The sequence below is a fragment of the Hirsutella rhossiliensis genome (assembly GCF_020360975.1).
Source record: "Hirsutella rhossiliensis strain HR02 chromosome Unknown scaffold00001, whole genome shotgun sequence".
NCBI classification, from domain to species: Eukaryota; Fungi; Ascomycota; class Sordariomycetes; order Hypocreales; family Ophiocordycipitaceae; genus Hirsutella; species Hirsutella rhossiliensis.
In genome coordinates this window covers 4,248,516-4,266,495 of record NW_025408667.1, presented here as the reverse complement: position 1 = coordinate 4,266,495, position 17,980 = coordinate 4,248,516, and the positions used below count along the sequence as shown (strand labels likewise).

The following is a 17,980-nucleotide window of genomic DNA, read 5'->3' as shown; positions in this document are numbered from 1 at the left end:
CTCCTCTAACTCTTTTGGTTGGGTTGGCAGCCTGGCCGAGGGATTTACTGCGTGCACCATATTGGGCATGTCAAGTCGATCAGGCTCCATGACGTCTATTCAATACTTCTTCTGCCATAACCACTTTTATATCCCGTTGCCTCCCTCTCCATTTCCAGCTCACATGAACCCTGGACCATTAAGGCAGAAATACTCGGCGCCGCATACACACAGGTAATCTAACCACCAGCGTCCCACGCCTCTATGTACCCTCACAACGATGAATTGCATGCTTTGCTTTCAAGATCACGAGACGTTCTACCATGCCCATGGTTGAAAGCAGCTTCGCCAAGGCGCGAATCATATTTTTTGGGCGTGGGCAGCACAGCGCGAGTGCACAGTCGGTCATCGACCACCCAACATCAGCAGAGGACTGTAAATGCCGAGACACGGAATCAGTTGAGGCCCTGTCGCTTCGCATGGCAGTTGGACTATACTTTTACCTGACCTCACGTTCGTCTGTCGCCTCAATGTCCCACGTGAAGTCCATTTCGTCGGGGTCAGATTGGCTGGGCATGCTATCTCGCCACTCTCGTTGCCGCATCGCGCGAGTTCTTACCATGGACATCCTTTCGTAGGGATGCCGACGCCGCGACGGTGTTGGGGGGGCTACTCTGACTGTCGATGGACTCGAAGTGAATGCAGTCCTTGGCTCCGATGCTGGTGGCGATGACGCCGCCTGCCGGTTCTCCCAGCGTTTCGGTGCCGGAACACCTGCGGCGGGCGTCAAGAGGCTGCGAGTGGGAGGTGAAGTCGTCTGTGTCATGGTCAGTTGGGGATCCGGCGCGGCCTGTGACGCCGTTCAAGCGAGTGCTGTGGTATTTACCGGAGCTGCCTCCATAGGCTGTATAGGACTTATCGCCAGGCGACTAGTCGTCAGTCCGTGGCCGCCGAAGTTGAAAAAGAGAATTTGGGCCGCCGAAGCTCTTTTCTCGGGGTCCTGGCGGGCCATGGCCGCCAGAAAAGGAAGGGTGTTAACTGCCACGTCTTCAACAAAATCCAGAACTCGAGGATAGCCACAGGCACCGAGTTTGTCTTGGTCAAAGTCGGTCCAAGTCATGATGCCAGCGAGCGTGACAAAGAGAGACCACACGTCCATCTTTGGAGACTGGTGACTCTTCTCTAAGCCACCACCGTCAAGAACCTCAGGGGCCGTGAAAACGCTAGTTCCGCAAACCGACTGAGCGAGTTGTTGGTGGTCGACAAGCCCAAAATCAGAAAGTTGAAAGATGTATGTACCGTCATTCTTCCTTTCGCAAAGGATATTGGCCGGCTTGACGTCTCGGTGGCATAGGTTGCGCAAGGCCAAGTAATCTAGAGCCGATAGCATCTCAAAGGCAACCTGGAAAATGAAAGGCTCCTCTGGCTTCTTGAGCAGAGAGATGAGGTCGAGGAAATTCCCATGCCGGAGTGGCAAAAAGATTCGAACACCGTCTGGATTGCCCGGTATTTCTCCCCAGCCAAGAAAGTCGATGACATGTGGCTTGGGCGTCCAGGGACACGGTGTTAGTGATTCCACCTCAGGTACAGAGCATGGCAAGCTATGCTTGCCTGAAAGCCCGTATATTAGAGATCGTTCGAAGACAGAGACTTACATGGTCTAGCGTCGCCATTGTTTTGATTTCCCTGTGGAGCCTCGCCCGTTCCCTTTCATTCCTGGGAATGACGCGTTTGGCCGCGATCAAGTGCCCAGAGTCCAAGTCGATGGCACTATAAACCGTTCCGGAGCCACCATCACCTATTTTCCCACCCTGCAGTGCATCTCTGATGACGTTCCCTGATTTCGATGGGAGCCTTGTGTTGTACCAAGACCGTACGGTAGAATCGTTGCCATATTCAGTCTTGGCGCAACGGAGATGAACGGTTCGTGCTTGGGCTTCCCGGAAGCCGTTTTCTACAGCTTGTGGCATTGGTGGAGATTCCAGCCTCCATCGTAGGTGGAAGTTGAGTCGAGAGATTTCTCCAATGGATATGTCATACCGCTCCCCTGGGACTAAGACCAGCTGGCGGAAATCGCCGTCGGGTCTCAGCCCGCGAGGGTGGACCGTGACGGAGCGAATCTTGTCAGCACGGACGCAGAGAAGGATCGCGCCAGATTCGGGATGAACCTCGAAGGCGATGTGGACCAGGGCGATGTTCTTGGCCAGCAGAACTAGGTCTGCCTCAGTACCACGGCCGAGCTTGGCGATGATGCGACCCCCGCGGGGCCGCGACGATACATGGTAGCCGATTTCAAGAGATGGCTGGCCTTCGGAGCTCATGGAGATGAAAGGGGCATTGTCTTGGTGATTGGTGATATCTCTCGTTCTCTCATCAGCCGGCTCGAGGTGGAAAAGTGTTGACGGGTTGACGGGGCGAACCATGGCTCCGAAGAGGAGGGCGTGACGGGGAGGATCGAGGGAGCAACTGGAGGATCGAGGGAGCAATTGGCAAATTGAGTGAGCAACTAGAGTATCAGGGAGGAACTGGAAGAGGAGGATGTATCTATACGAAGCATTGTAGGGCTATAGGTACGGCTGCTGGCTCCTGTTTGAGCCACCAACTTTGATTTCCAAGCCTCAAGTCGATCAATCAATACGCGTATCCTCTTTGAATGCGTAAAGGCAACAGTTGGAAGGACAAGATGGAGAATGAGAAATTGGTGCAAACAGCTTGCTTGATTCCGTTCCGCGATGTGTTGAGCCTGGCCGCATCCCTCCATGCTCAGGGGTTCAGAGTAGGTGCCCATTCACAGGGGTGGCATAAGCAGACGGCCAGCACAGATCACGCACTTGTATCACTCCTCACAAGGCACGAGAACTGATAGGCTCTTCGTATTGACCTGCTGGCTGCCTTCATGTTGGCACACTCAAAGGGCAAACATGAAATCCTTCAGCCCCGTGGGGTCCCGCGGCACGTCCACAAAGGCGCACAAGCGACCCATAAGATGCACCACAAAACAATTTGCTAGAGGGGGTGTGTGCATCGCTGTTGGATACCTTCACTGTCGCCATCTTTGTGCCAATAATAGCGCGTCGTTTGTGTCACTCGGCGTCCCCGACAAAGCGCCTTGCTTGGATCGACGATTGCCGCCAGACCAACATTGAATATAACTCTTTCCCCCATCGCTCCCCCTTTGCAGTTCACCATCTCTCTTCCCCCCAAGAAACATCTTCTCCTAGCCCGCCATGCTCCCGACATTCGATCTCAGTCCCATAATGGGCAACGCTTCCGTCAACCAGCTGGGTCATCGGTCGCTGCAAGAGCTTGTCATGCCCGAACTACGACACCTGGCAAACAACACGGAGCTTCTCGAGAAGATTCGCGAGCGACGATTCAACCGCGAGGAGCCGCCGCTTTGTCAGTCGCCGTCAACCCCTGGAGAGGACGAGTTTCATCGCTTCTTGCATGAACCGTTATCAGAGGCGGAGATTGCCGAGCTGGACTTGCTCATTGACGAACCTCTCAACCAAGAAGAACTGATCGAGACCCAAAAACACTTTGAGATGTGGCAAGACGCCTACAACCCCGGGAGTCGCTACAGGCGCGAAGCCTACCACATCCTGTTATCCACGCCCATAGCGAGGGACAACCGGAAACTCCACGACATGTTTGTCAGACGAAACGGCAGTCTGCGGCTCAATGTCTTCACCAGGCATCACATCAGGAAGCGATGGCAGCGCCTTGGCATTTGGAATCCCGAGTGGGGAATCCCCGGCCGCGTCGACGAGCAGACGCGGGATAATTCCTGGCTCTGGAAATGGAAATGGCAGGGCGATTCGCCCAGTTGTGGTGCTGATCGTCACGGGCCCTTGCTCCCTCAACACCCCAACTCCCGCGCAATGCGCCGACGCCAGGGCCTGCGTCGCGGCCAATGGAGTCCGCTGCGACCACGAAACAGTCTTGCCGCAGATGCCAGCAAGGCGGCCGCCGAGGATTTCATCACCTCGCGCCCGTGGTATACATTCTACCTGGAAGGAGAAGAGGAGAGGACACGGCTGAGCCGCGTTCCCGAAAGTGCGAGATCGCATTACAAGGAAAATCACCTGGCCTATGTCGCGGAAAGGTGGAACGAAAGCAAAAGAGTCAGTGACCTTGGGTGGAAGTGGGAGAACGAGTCCCCATTGTCCGAGCCCGAGGAGTGGACAACCATGGACCTCGACTTTTCGCCGTCGGAAATCGACGCGTTGGAGGCCATCCCGCCCCCAACGCCCCGGCCCACGGCGCGCAGGCGCTCGCCGTTGAAGTTGAGTCTTTCACAATGCGAAGAATGGTGCCGCACTTTGTATCCCAGACGTGACTCAGCTTCTCCTGAGGTACAGGAGGCTCAACCTGGCCAACCGCATCCTCAGGATGCAGCAACCTTTCCCACGCGGCCGTCACCGCCGAGGCGCAGTCGCAGCCAGGAGCACGAGGAAGCGGCTCCAGCAACAAAACTTCCCTCCTCCGAGCGGGCTCCCAAGCTTCGTCGAAGCGCCCGCATCGCCGCCCGCTCCCAGCGGCTTCAGGCCGCCGCTACTGCGCCAGTCGGTCGCGACAGTGATGGGCGAGATGAGCCCCGCAAGCTTCGGGCGAGGTCGGCCGTCGGACCAGACACGGCGCCCTAACGAAACCGGGGGCGGCCGTCCAGGGCCACGAAGCCGCAGGGTGTGGCGAAAGAGAGGACGTGACTCCCAAGCCTCGCAGAGCGTTTAGCATTGTGAATGAGGGCCAGCCTTGGGTCATGCATAGATATTAGATTGTGAACGCCGAACGGGTTCATTGGGGCAGTAAACTGTAGAATAGACGAGGGCGTCGCATGCCAAACCTCCTCTGATCAAAGTGAAGTCACCTATCCATCGATGCCAAGTGTATCTGGTCGTCGGCAACAAAGAGGAGGAGGAGAGACGACGTGTTGTGTGCCGTCGAGGATCCTTACGTCATCGTAGGCGGGCAAATAGATGGCCCGCACCGAGTTGTGCAATCGATAAGTTAAGCTGTTTTGCCGCCTTGGCTTATCGTGGAGGGGGGAAGCTGTCACCCTCACGATCCTTCTCTTTCGAGCTTCTGAACCAAAAGGGCACCCAAGACGGGCCGCTTCGTCACCCGCCCGACACTCGCCATCGTTCGCACCATCTGCCAGCGCATCACCGTCGCGGCGAAGCTCTAGCAGCCGTCAGGCCCGCTGCCAGCTGCGCAGACTGGGAGAGCAAGAGCAGCAGACGTCGGTCCGAGACTGCGGCGGCCCCCCTCGTCTGCCTCGAGCAACGATAGCCACCGCTCTCCGCCACCGCCCATCATCATCATGGCGTCTCCCGCTGTCAATGCGGCAACCCCGCAGGCCGTCATGGCCCACGTCCGCAAGCTCAGCGACGCCGATCCAGACTTTCGATTCATGTCCCTCAACGACCTGCTTCAGCTCTTGACCCACTCCAAGCCCGACTTTCTACATCATGAATACAACATCGCCGCCCGCGCCGTCGATAGCATCGTCAAGACGCTCGACGATCAGAACAGCGAGGTCCAGAACTTGGCCATCAAGTGGTGAGTCGGCCTAACCCTTGGCAGAGTCATCACGTCTCACACTGCCCTCCGCACAGCCTAGGGCCCCTCGTCGGCAAAGTGCCCGCGTCCATCCTACCGCCCATGATCGATAAGCTGTCGTCGCTCAAGCTAAAGAACTCGGTCGACAATACCGTTCCGTCGCTCGCCCTCCGGTCCGTCATCACCGCTCTCCCCCGTCCCGTCCCTGGCCTGCCCGTTACCGCCGATGTCAAGCACGCCTACGAAGCCATCCAGCGGGTTCTCATTCCACGCCTCATCGGGCCCGGCCCCACGACGCGAGTGCCCGACACCAGCGTCCCTCTTCCTCCCGTTCCAACGGGTCTCCTGCAGGACGAGGACAGTATCAATGCAGAGGCTGTCGACGTCCTCATCGAGCTGGTCCGCTGCTTCGGCCCCCTGCTCCAGTCGGTCGAGGTCGAGGCCACTCTGCACGTCGTCATGCAGCTGCTCGATAGCGATAGGGGAACGTCGGTGGTCAAGAAGCGCGCAGTCGTCGCCATCTCCATGCTCGCCGTCTACTTGGCCGACGAGCAGCTTGATGTTGTCGTCCAAAGGCTCACCTCGGGCCTCTCTCAAGCTGGCACCAACCCCGTCACCCGGCGACTGTATATATCAATCCTGGGCAGCATGGCCAGGTCCATCCCTCCGCGTTTCGGTCCTCACCTGCCCAAGGCCGCTCCTTTTGTGCTGCAAGCATTGTCCGAGGTGGAACTCCAGGAGCACATGGACAGGCTCAGCGAGGGCGAGGATCCGACCCAAGATTTCAACGAGGTCCGAGAAGCAGCATTGGTTACCCTAGAAGCCTTTCTGGCATCCTGCCCCCAGGAGATGCGGCAGTTTACCGACGAGACCATCGCTTCGTCGCTTCGATACATGAAGTACGACCCAAACTACGCCATCGATGGCGACGATGAAATGGAAATGGATGATGACAATGAAGACGCCGACGAGGAAGACGACTTCGACGACGACGATGGGTTCGACGACGACGACGACGACGCGAGCTGGAAGGTCCGGCGTTGCGCCGTCAAGGCGCTGTACACTCTCATCGCCACCCGGGGCAGCGGAGACCTGCTGGACAACGGGGTTCTATATGACCAGGCGGCGCCGGTTCTTATCAAGCGCATTGATGAGAGGGAGGAGAATGTGCGTCTCGAGGTTATCTCGGCCTTGTCCCTTCTTATTCGCAAGACGGGCGAGGGTCTTCATATGACAGACCTGGGCCTGGACGATCTGGAGCCCGAAGCAGCCGGTCAAATGCCCCTCAGTCGCAAGAGAAGGAGGCAGAGCAGCGGCGGCAGCGCCAATGCCTCACGGTTCATGGCCGGCCTCACATCCCCGGTGCTAGAGAAAACCCCGTCCACCGGCCCCCAAGCCGACCTTTCGCGCCTCATACCGACCATTGTCAAGGCCTGCACCAAGCAGCTCAAGGGCAAGACGGTGCCGACGAAGCAGTCCATTATCAAACTGCTCGACGACTTGGTATCGGTGCAGCGCGGTGGCCTATCCGACTTCTTCCCCGACATTGTGGGCCCAGTAACGGAAGAAGCAAAGGCCAAGGCCTCTGGCGCTGTGTCATCCTCGCTGGCTGCGGCCGGCGGCTCCGCCTCGGCGACTCCGAGCACCCTGCGCGTCGCCGCATTACGACTCATCAGCGACGTTTGCAAGACTCACTCGTCAGCCCTGTTGCAGCCATACCTGTCCAAGATAGTCGCCGCCGTCACATCGGCGGTCCACGATCGGTTCTACAAGATTTCGAGCGAGGCCATTCGCACTGCCGAGGAGCTTGTTAAGACCATAACTCCTCCGCGTTCGCGAAACGCCGGCGCCAAGTACAAGGATGAGTTGGGCAACCTGTACGACGTCATTATGGATCGGGGCTTGGCCAACGACGCCGACGCCGAGGTGCGCCAGCGCGCGATCCATGCGCTCGGCGTCCTTGTGTCGAGAACCTCTACCGCCGAGGGCACTCTCTTGCTATTCCCTGAGAAGCGCAAGTTCGCGCTCGATGTGCTCCGAGACAGGTTGAAGAACGAGACGACTCGACTCGCCGCGGTGCGGGCCGTGGACAACGTGGCTGCCTTTGCCACCACCCCCGGCCAACTCGACAAGGACTGGATCCAGAACGTGGCCCTGGAGCTCTGCGCACAGCTCCGCAAGGCGAACCGATCCCTGCGCGGCTCGAGCGTCACGGCACTCAAGCACCTGGTCCTTTGCAATGCGGCCAAGGACCAGCTCGATCCTTCGACCGTCGAGGGCATCGTCTCTGCCTTGATGCCCGCCATCACGAATAGCGATACTCACCTGCTCGGCCCAGCCCTGCTCATCTTAGCCAAGACGGTGCAGGGCAATCCGGGCCTGGTGATCAACACGGACATGATTGCCGCTCTTTGCCAGCTTCTCAAGTCGCACTTTGCAAACATTGTTCTGGAGCAGCTGCTTGAGCTGATGAGCAAGGTCGGCCAGAGCGGTGCTACCGGGGAGCTGATGCGAGGGCTTCTCACAGACGTCAGCATCTCTGGGGATCCCTCTGTCGTGGGCAAGGTGATTGGTACGCTGCTCGTCACCGGGGGTGACTCCACGGGCGTCTCGCTGGATAGCTTCATCTCGGAGCTGCAGACGAGCGCCGAGTCCAAAGACGATGCTCGCGTGAGCCTCGCACTCGCGGTGCTGGGAGAGGCTGGCATGAGGCTGGGTTCGAAGTCGCCTCTAAAGCCCGACCTCTTCCTAGAGCAGTTCCACTCGGAGCCGGACAAGGTGTCGCTGGCTGCCGCCATCGCTCTCGGCCGGGCCGGTTCTGGCAACGCCCCGCAGTTTCTGCCTGTGATCCTCAAGACGATGCAAAAGGGGGGGAACACTCAATACCTGCTCATTCAGTCCATCAAAGAGATATTGCAATCCATCTCGGTGCAGTCTGCTGAACTGAGAGACTATGCCATTCCAATCTGGGACGAGCTGTTGGAGGCGTCGGAAAACGCCGACAATCGAGTCGTCTGCGCCGAGTGTGTCGGGCGCCTGGTCATTCTGGACCCGGCCGCGTTTATGCCGAAACTCGAGGTGAGTCTCGAGTCCCGTTAAAGTGCTTACCGTTGCTAACCTGCTGCCCCCGCTCCCAGACGCTTCTCAGGGACAAGTCGTCGGGCATACGAGGCATGGCCGTCCAGGCCGTTCGATATACGCTCCCGGAGAGCGAGGACACGTTCGACGCGGTGCTGAAAACCACCCTCATCAACATGCTGCTGGTCATGCTGCAGGACTCGGACATGGAGATTCGACGCCTGGCCATGTCGACGCTCAACTCTGCTGCACATAACAAGCCAGATCTCATCCTGCCTCACCTGGGCGAGCTCGTGCCGTTTGTCTTGAGCGAGTCGGTAGTCAAGCCAGAGCTCGTCAAGGAAGTCATGTTGGGGCCTTTCAAGCACACGGTTGATGATGGACTCGAGGTTCGAAAGGTCGGTGTACTCGTCGTGACTGTGGTCCCGGATGCCTTGACTGACGCATCAACAGAGCGCGTACGAGACCCTTTACGCCTTGATGGAGACGGCATTTACCCGCATGAACAACATTGACTTTTACGACCGCGTCGTAGCGGGACTCAAGGACGACAACGACATCCGACAACTGTGCAACCTCATGGTCACCAAACTCATCGTCATCGACCCCGACGAGACGGCCCGCAGGCTGGACACCATCGCCGAGGCGTACCGGGGCGTACTGTCCGTCAAGCTCAAGGAGAACGCGGTCAAGCAGGACATTGAGAAGCAGGAGGAAGCCAACAAGAGCGTGCTGAGGGTGACGCTTTTGTTGGGAGACAAGATGAAGGCCAGGACTGGAAAGGCGGGTGCGGCGACCAGTAATGCCGGCGCCGCCGGGGTCTGGACCTCGTACTGGGAGTGGGTCAACAAGGAATTCGACAAGCAGCTAAAGGGGCTGCGAGAGGAGACCAAAGAGCTACAGACCAGGATGGTTTAATGGGAGACGAGAGCGGGTATGTCAGGAGTCTAGTCGGTGGTCACTCTTCTGAAAAAAGCACGGATAGGTATGAGACCAGACTACATTGCCGTACATCAACATGTCGCATAACGAGGTCTCCAAGACGGGCTATATTGCTCAGATGATGAACGGTGGCTTGCGCACAATGCCCATTACGAAGCCGTCGTACCTGCGAGGACCTTTCATGTGGATTCAGAACGGCTAGCCTCTGCTTCCTGCGCGGGCTTGATGCTGAGCGTTCCGCCCGTTTGGCGTCTTGTCGCGAGAGGGTTTCTTGCTCCGTGGAACGCAACTACAGAGTCGATTAGACTCTCCCGGGCTACAGGTCGCTGTCTGAGCGGCTCGGCTTCCACGTCGGATGCGGCATTGGCCCCTGAGGACTCGCATGGCATGCAACTGCCTGCGGCTTGCTTTCGTATGGCCCCCTTTGGCGAGGCTGGACCTTGGACGCAATGGCTAATGACACGGTGGCACTGGAAAGTGATTACGGCTGACGCCGCTTGGACCCTCGGCTGGTTGGGCTGGTTTGCCAGGAGTGCGTGGACAGGTCGACCCTTAACCCCCCCCCCCCTTTCCCCCCCCTGGCCCCCATCCGGGGGAGAGAGACCAGTTTGCCCGCTGAGGAAAACAAGACGACGGCCTCACAAGGGGGGCGAGGGGCTGAGAGTACAGGGGCAGGACTTGTCCACTCATCCATCCGGTGCCTTCTTTCGCTCTTTGGGAGGCGACAGGCGCGTGGCTTGCGCCGGCCGCGGCGCCCCCGAGGACTTGGACGAGGCTGCTCGGGGGAGTTGGCGTTGTGGGCAGAAGCACTCGAGCCTGGCATTGTTGCTGTAATCAGAAGGCCCTTCCTACGGCCCTGTACACCCACCCTCACTCTCTCTCTCTCTCTCTCTCTCTTGTCCGACGTCATTTTTATCTACCGCGGTAAGAACCCAAGATAGACGCGTTGATGAGGCTACAACAAGTATAAGGTTGGTTGGTCCTGTCCCGCACCACACACTGTGTATGTATGATTCAGCCTCCCCCCCCGGAGCTCACCGCCGGCACAGCAGCAACATCAGCAAACCCACCACCATGACCACCGAGGAACCGCGACAGCAGGACCAGCAGTCCCGCGCCTGGGTCTACTCGCGGCGCGGCCCGCCCGGGGCGGTGCTGGCGCTCGAGACGACGCGGGCGGCGCCGACGCTGCCGCCGCCCAACGCCGGCGCCGAGGAATGGATCCTGGTGCGCGTCGCCTTTGCGGGGCTCAACGTCGGCGCCGTGTGGCAGATGCTGCTGCTGCCGGCGTGGCTGCGCGCGCCGACGTGCGTGCCGGAGATGGACCTCTCGGGCGTCGTCGTCGATGTCTGGAGCCCCGGGGAGGCCGGGCCCGGATCGGCGACCGGCGGCGGCGGACACGGGAATGCAACAACAACAACAGCAGCAGCAGCAGCAGCAGCAGCAGCAGCAGCAAGCGTGCCCTCGCGCTTCCGCAAGGGCGACAAGATCCTCGCCATGGTCCCCGCAAGCCTAGCCCTATCAACGGGCACGGGCGCGCTGGCCACGACGGTGGCGCTGCCCGCGCGGTGCGCCGTGGCCAAGCCGGCGGCGACGAGCCTCGCCGACGGCGCCGCGTGCCTGCTGGCGGGCATGACGGCGCGGCTGCTGGTCGCGGCCGCGGGGCTCCCCCTCGACCAGCACGGCGGCAGAGACGGGGGCCGGGGCCAGGACCCGCCGCGGCGCGTGCTGGTCAACGGGGCCAGCGGCGGCGTCGGCTGCCTCGTCGTGCAGATGGTGCGCCGGGCCGTGGGCGATGCCGGCCGCGTCGTCGCCGTCTGCAGCGGGCGAAATGCCGAGCTGGTGCGTAGCCTGGGGGCTGATGAGGTGAGTTTGCGTGGGTGTGCGGCAGCAGAGGGGACGAGAGGGACTTACACGGAGCCGCCGGTCAAGGTCATCGACTACACGCTCTACAAGGACGCACCGGGCCTCGCCGCCCACCTCGCCACCCGCTTCCCTTCTTCTTCTTCTTCTTCCTCCTCCTCCTCCTCCTCCTCTTCCTCATCCTCCTCCGGCCCCCCCCTCTCCGCCGTCATCGACACCCTCGGCTTCCAGCCGCTATACCTCGCCTCGGCGTCCTTCCTGGCCCCCAGCGGCGTCTACGCCTCCGTGGGCATCAAGCCGCCGCGCTTCGCCCTGCCCGACTTCCTCGTCGCCGTCGCCCGCATGAAGCTCAACGAGTGGTGGCCCACGGCCCGCTGGCTCGGCGGCGTCGGCCGTCCCTGGCGCGCCGTCGCCATGCTGAGTCCCTCGCTCCAGGATCGCCGCGACGTCGTCGACCTCCTCGCCGCCGCCGCCGACGACGACGACTCGCGCCCGCGCCTGCGCATCGTGCGCGACTCCGTCTGGCCCTTTGAGGAGGCCGTGGCCGCGTATGAGAAGCTGGCTCGGGGCCATGCGAGGGGAAAGATTCTCGTCAAGGTCGACCCCCTTGTTGGCGACGATGAGTGCTGATGGCCGGCCTGCTTCTTCACCGCCTGTATTCCTCTTGCAGCCATCTCGCTCCTCAGTGAATCTATTTTCGTCGGGCTCGGGTTCGCTTCCCTGTCTTGGTATACACCGTGATGCCTCCTTACTATCATGTTACGGCAGCAATGTTCTGTTTGCTCGGCAGTAATGGCCATGTGGATTTAACAATGTATGCATAGTGTTAACGAACCCCTCCCCTCGATTCCATTCTTCGCTTCTCATCACTCCCTACAGCAAGCTTCTCGCCATGGGTATCCAACGTCGAGCTGGCCTCTCCTTCACTCAGTCTCCATCTCTCACTCTTCCAGCCAACGCCCTTCCAACCTTGCACCTGTACATGCAGCTGCTTCCCCCAAAGCTTGCTTCATGCCATGTACACAGTCTCGCCCATTCTGTGCCTTGTTCGAGTCCCCGCGTCCAGCTGCAGTCGCATCGCTGCCTCCGAAAACGCCTCGCTCAGTCATGACGAGGAAATAAAAACAGCAGCCCCCCCTTTGTCTCTGCTTCATACAGTTGCCGACCGCCGCCTCAGCTCCAAAACGTAGGGGGAAATGGACTGTGGATGACGATGAAGAAAAGGTATAGGAACAAAGACCGCAAACCACCTTTCCAAGCTCTCATTCGCAACACTCGTACATGCCCCCCAGTGCAATTCGTCGCACCGCATCAAGGGCAACGACGGGGTATAGCCATCCTTCATCCCCGAGGCGTGCACTCACCACCCTCGGGCGGGCTCTCTCGCTCCTCCGCCGGGGGCGTAAACTTGGGCCGTCGATAAGTTAGTCGTCGAGGCTCATCCGCACCGCCCCCCACCCCAACTCGAGGCTGACCCTCGGCGCTCGCGACGGACTCTTCGACCCTGAGTGGCGGCTCATTTCGCGCCTCGTCGAGCGCCCTTGCTCACCCCTGCCTCGGGAGTCTGCCACCGCCACCTCGCTCATCTCCACGGCTGCCACATCTTCGTCGTCGTCCATCTAGCCGCAGTTGCCATTCAGATTATTCTCCGCAGCGTGGCGCATCAACGTCTCGTCGCCAGCCGCGTCCTTTTCGATGCGCTGCACCAGGTCCTGGTCCGTCGGCCAGTACACGCGCCGCAGCCCCTGGACCGCCAGCTCCAGCACCACCAGCATCCCCAGGCCGAGCACCACGGCCGCCCACCACGGCGGGCGGCGGCCAAAGTTGTGCGTGAAGGCGTCGCGGACAACGTATGGGCCCGTGACCTGCCTGTAGACGGCCGAGAGGACCACGTTCCACGCAAACCAGCCGGCCACCGAGATGAAGAAGCCGGCAAATGTGACCACCGTCTTGCTGTGGAGTTCGAGGATCCTGAAGCCATTCGCGTCAGTCGACCTGGCCATACCGGGGTGAAAGGCGCTCGAAAGGAGCGAGTGGTGGAAGGGGAAGAGACTTCTGGGCGACTCACAAGAGCTTGATGTTGATATAGACAACCGCAACGGTAAAGCACACATCCCCCATGGCAAACAGGCTCGTGTCAATGGTAAACAGCGCCGGCGCGTACAGGCCAAAGACGGTGTGGGAAATGGCAACACTGCCGGCCACGCCCATGACGATCCATCCCAGGTACTGGGCATAGTTGAAGCCGAGCCCGCGCTGGCCAAACGTGTACAGCTCGGGCACCGCCAGCAACGTTTCGGCGGCAAGGTCCCTCTCGAAGATGCCGAGCAGAATCACAGGTAGCGAGGTAAAGGCGCTGTTGAAGACGGTCAGGCTCCACGACTCGAAGAGCGAGGTGCCCGAGTAGCCGTCGAGGCGCTGGTAGTGCGCCTGCACGAGAAAGAAGACAATCTCCTTCCAGAACGTGGCCAGCACGTACTTGCCCGTGCGGATGTAGTTCCACCGCCCGTGGACCAGGAGCAGCCGCTGCAGGAAGCGGAACTGGGCGATGGAGTAGTCGGCGATGCGCGCCGCCTGGAGGCCCTCGCGGCCCGAGATGCCGATGCCGACGTGCGACGCCTGGATCATGCCAATGTCGTTGGCCCCGTCGCCAATGGCCAGCGTCATGCTCCCCGGCAGACGCCGCCGGATCGCCTTGACGAGCTCGGCCTTTTGCGACGGCGACGCCCGGCAGCAAATGACCGAGTCGACGCGCACCACCAGGTCGCTAAACAGCACCCGCAGCTGCTCGTCGCCGTCGATGGTCCCCAGCGTCTGCCCGTCCACCACCACCACCGAGTGCGGCACCATACCCCGACACACGTCGTTGAGCGTGGCCTGGAGGGCGTCGCGCAGCCTGCCGCCGCCCGCCGTGCCGTCGAGTATGTACGTCTCGGAAAAGGGCTTGCACAGGCGCGCCGAGTGCCCGATGTTGATGGCCGTCTCGCGCTTGTCGCCCGTCAGCATCCACACCTTGACGTTGGCGCGCCGGAGCTTGTCAATCGTCTCGGCGACGCCGTCTTGCAGCTTGTCTTCGATGGCCGTCGCTCCCGCGAGCTCAAGCTTGGTCTCAATCTGCTCGCCCGCCTCCTCGATGAGCCTCTGGCGGTCCACCAGGCTCGTCTCCGCCTCCCGGTACAGCTGCTTCCACCGCGCGTACGTCTCCTCGTCGACGTAGCGATACGCGTAAAGCAACGTCCGCAGGCCCTCGCACGCAAAGTCATCGACGTGCTGGAAGCACTTTTCGAAAACGACGGCTTCGTTGGCCGCCACCGCATCGACGACTCCGCCGCAGTCCATGCCGTCCACCGACGGCACGCGGCTGAGGCTCGGCCTCGGGCTGCGCAGGAGATTGGCCGAGGCCCGAGGCGACGCCGCCTCCTCCGTCGCCCTCTGCCTCCTGTTGATGGCCCACGACGCGACGCCCTCGGACAGAGAATGCCTCGCAAAATCCGTCGACTGCCTTCCGAAGCTGCGTCGAAGACCCTCGAGCTGGTCGCCCGTCTCGGCACGCCCGAGGGCGAAACTGGTCCGCGGCGTCCCCCACGCGCTGGCCTGCTCGCTCATGCGGCGCATCGCCTTGTCCTGCTCAAACGTCTTGCGCAGGCTGGCACGGCGTCCAATGTCTCTCGCCTTCTGCTCCGCCAGGTGGCTCAGCTTGAGCCTCGACATGATGACGTTGTCGGCTCCCTTGCAGATGACGCAGATGCGGCCGTCGGGCGTCCTGACGATGACGGACATGCGTTTCCGCCGGCTGCTAAAGTCGATGACGTCGAGCACCTGGTACGTCTCGAGCTGCGGGCCACCCTCGGCGTCGCGAATCTGCAGCGTTATCGACTGGGCGGGACGGTCGACGAGCACGAGGCCGAGGTCGCGGGCAGCCTCGACTAGGGCGAGCTCGTCGGGAGAAGCAGCCTGAAACTCAATCCCTCCGCCGTCCTTGGCCTCGGGTAGACAAGTGTGACACAGGGCGATGCACAGCAACAGGTGCCGGGCCTTGCGTGAAAATGTCGTGTTTGGCCTTTGCCGGATGTAGTCCAGCAGCGCCTCCGTCTTCATCTCAGCCTGTTCACCCGGACCAGCGGGGCTTCTTCGAACAGAGGACGCCATCGCGGGTAAGCCCCCGACATCGGAACCTGGCTCGCCGTCCTTGTCAATGGTCTTTTCTTGGGGCACGACCACTGTTGACCTCCCCTTGCCTTCGGCGCGCTTCTGCACAGCTTCCACCTTGTTGGACCTGGCCTGCTCATCCCCTTGCACATCCATGTCGTGGAAGCAGGCAACGCCAGCAACACTCAGCTTCCGGAAGCGCATCAGATTCTCCGTCAGGGTGCCCGTCTTGTCCGAGAAGACGTGGGTGACCTGGCCCAGGTTCTCGAGAATGGTGGTCGTGTTGGCGACCATGGGCGTGTCCGTCACCGGGTCGTACATGTGCACATCCTGCATCAGGACCAGCTGCCCGAGCTTGACAATCTCCATGCTAATGTACAGGGAGAGGGGGATGAGCGTGTTGAACATGATGAGGTAGCCGAAAAAGACCTCCCTGAAGGAGACGCTGGCGTCGTACGAGCCGGGGTGGACGAGGTAAAAGGAGTGCTTCTCCACGGCGCCGTCCCATAGGTAGTAGCCGGCCGTCAACCCGCCAGCCAGCGCGCAGACAATGACGATCTGGAAAAGCACCATCTTGTTGATGATGGATTGCATGGCGGGCTTCTTGGCGCCGACGTGCTTGTGGGCGTTGATGCGGATCTTGCACTCTTCGCCTGAGTTGACGACGAGCCCGACGGCCTGGGCCGTGTTTCGCAGCGTCGATCCGCGGTACACCATGTTGGCGAGCGCGAGCGGCAGCGCCTGGCCGTCGGCGACGACCTTGGCGTCGTAGCTGTACAGGTCCGGGTTGGGGTCTTCGGAGATCACGGTAGCGACGGTCGACTTGATGCCGTCGACGGTGGCGCATCTCTCGGCCAGCAGTGGGCACGCCTGCTTGCTCTTGAGGTTGGTCTCGCCGTCAAGCGCCATGGTTTCGATGTAGGCGACGCCGTTGGGGCCCGAGGCGTGCAGCAGAACCATGTCGGCGGGCACGGCCTGATCACGGCAAAGTCGCACCACGTCGCCGACTCGGACGTCCTGCCACTGCACGGAGAGCCAGTCGGGACTCTGGTCGGTTTGCTTGGCAGCTGTCCCCGTGCCGGCCATGGCTTTCCCTTGCCGTCTCTGGATGTCGCTGGCCAAGACCCATGCTTGGCTCCGATTCTCTGCCTTGTCGAGTTGATAACGCCTGTAGTCGTCCAAGCCTTCCTTGGCCATGCTAAAGGCGACAAAAATGCTGAGAGGCACGACGGTCGTCCAGCGCCCGACGGTGCTCAATCCGGGAACCATCTGCAGGATGCCCATGACGAGAAAGTAAAAGTTGCCGAGCTTGCTGAACTGGAAGAGTAGCTGCTTGGGCAAGAAGTCGTAGGGGGTGTACCGGCTGGACCGGATGAAGTTGCTGACGTAGGGCTTGTCGGTGCGCTCGTCAACCAGGCCGCCGTTGGACTCGGGGCCGGGACGAGGGTTGAGGGGGATGTGGCGTCCATTCTTGGTAGGCGGAAGAGTCTTGAGGCGAAAGAGGCCCTCGACGATGCATCTGCGGTACAGCGCGACGAGGGGGGCTATGATGCGGATGCGCTTCGTGCCTCTTTTGTCTCCCCTCGGCGCCTCCCGATCCAGAGACACGGCCTGATGGAGGGCCGACTTGACTCGATCCGAAGCCGATGCCTTGACGTCGGCGGTGCGAGCACTGGCACGTCGACGACGACCTTGACTGCGCGCCGGCGACGACGATTGCTGTGGCGGCGCCCCAAGACGCGAGTCGGCCAGCTGCGCTGCTGCTGTCGGCCCTGCTGCTGTCGGCCCTGCTGCTGTCGGCCCATCTCGCGATCGGCGCGGCGCAACATGGCTGCCGCTGCTGCTGCTGCTGCTGCTGCTGCTGCGGCTCAGTGTCATCGCCCGCGACTGGACATTGGGAATGGCGTCTTTGCTGTCGAAACAAGACGAGACGAGAATCGCCCGCGCAGCTCTCTATCGCACCGTCGTCATAATACTTTGTTTCTCCTCCTCCCCCGTAGGCAAAGGCGCGCGGCGCGATCAGAGGGCCTGCGTGTCCAGACGGCGATCCGCGCCAGTGATGAAGAACAATGGGCTGGATGAGGAATGTTGTCTTGGCTCGGTTCCTTGCCCCCGGGTCGAGCGGAGGGTAGGGAACCAGAGTGGGGGAGGCGCAGGCCCGGGGGGGTAGTGGGAAACAAAAACCCCCGTCATCGTCGACAAAAACAGAGTCAGTTCTAATACTCGTGGTTCTACTCGTGGTGTTTCACCATGTCCCATTACTCGAATACTTGCCTCGGAACCATTTCATTTCCAGTCATGGCCCGCTAGGCAGAGTACTGTACAGCCTAGAGATTCCATTCCGCTTCATCATACACTTTACATTTTCCATCCCCAAACAACCTCTCGAGTCTCGTCTGAGCCTCCC

General features: G+C 60.7%; 5 protein-coding genes across 5 annotated transcripts; 3 read left to right on the top strand and 2 right to left on the bottom strand.

The window, feature by feature from the left end:
* Window positions 1-557: 557 nt before the first annotated feature.
* Window positions 558-2,402, bottom strand: HRG_00542 (kinase; the record flags this gene model as incomplete). Its single annotated transcript, XM_044859013.1, has 4 exons — window positions 558-796; window positions 1,066-1,522; window positions 1,635-1,749; window positions 2,020-2,402. The coding sequence occupies 4 exons, from the start codon at window positions 2,400-2,402 to the stop codon at window positions 558-560; spliced, it is 1,194 nt and encodes a 397-aa protein (XP_044725413.1).
* Window positions 2,403-3,206: 804 nt separating this feature from the next.
* On the top strand, window positions 3,207-4,625 carry HRG_00541 (uncharacterized protein; the record flags this gene model as incomplete). The annotated part of the gene is made up of 1 exon (XM_044859012.1): window positions 3,207-4,625. The coding sequence occupies one exon, from the start codon at window positions 3,207-3,209 to the stop codon at window positions 4,623-4,625; it is 1,419 nt and encodes a 472-aa protein (XP_044725412.1).
* A 677-nt stretch (window positions 4,626-5,302) lies between these two features.
* Window positions 5,303-9,537, top strand: HRG_00540 (TATA-binding protein interacting; the record flags this gene model as incomplete). Its single annotated transcript, XM_044859011.1, has 4 exons — window positions 5,303-5,541; window positions 5,598-8,619; window positions 8,679-9,017; window positions 9,073-9,537. The coding sequence occupies 4 exons, from the start codon at window positions 5,303-5,305 to the stop codon at window positions 9,535-9,537; spliced, it is 4,065 nt and encodes a 1,354-aa protein (XP_044725411.1).
* A 1,098-nt stretch (window positions 9,538-10,635) lies between these two features.
* HRG_00539 (zinc-binding dehydrogenase domain-containing protein) lies at window positions 10,636-12,054 on the top strand (the record flags this gene model as incomplete). The annotated part of the gene is made up of 3 exons (XM_044859010.1): window positions 10,636-10,868; window positions 10,917-11,427; window positions 11,494-12,054. 3 exons carry the CDS (start codon window positions 10,636-10,638, stop codon window positions 12,052-12,054), a joined length of 1,305 nt encoding a protein of 434 aa, XP_044725410.1.
* A 989-nt stretch (window positions 12,055-13,043) lies between these two features.
* Window positions 13,044-17,451, bottom strand: HRG_00538 (haloacid dehalogenase-like hydrolase domain-containing protein; the record flags this gene model as incomplete). The annotated part of the gene is made up of 2 exons (XM_044859009.1): window positions 13,044-13,395; window positions 13,493-17,451. 2 exons carry the CDS (start codon window positions 17,449-17,451, stop codon window positions 13,044-13,046), a joined length of 4,311 nt encoding a protein of 1,436 aa, XP_044725409.1.
* Between the last annotated feature and the right edge of the window lie 529 nt (window positions 17,452-17,980).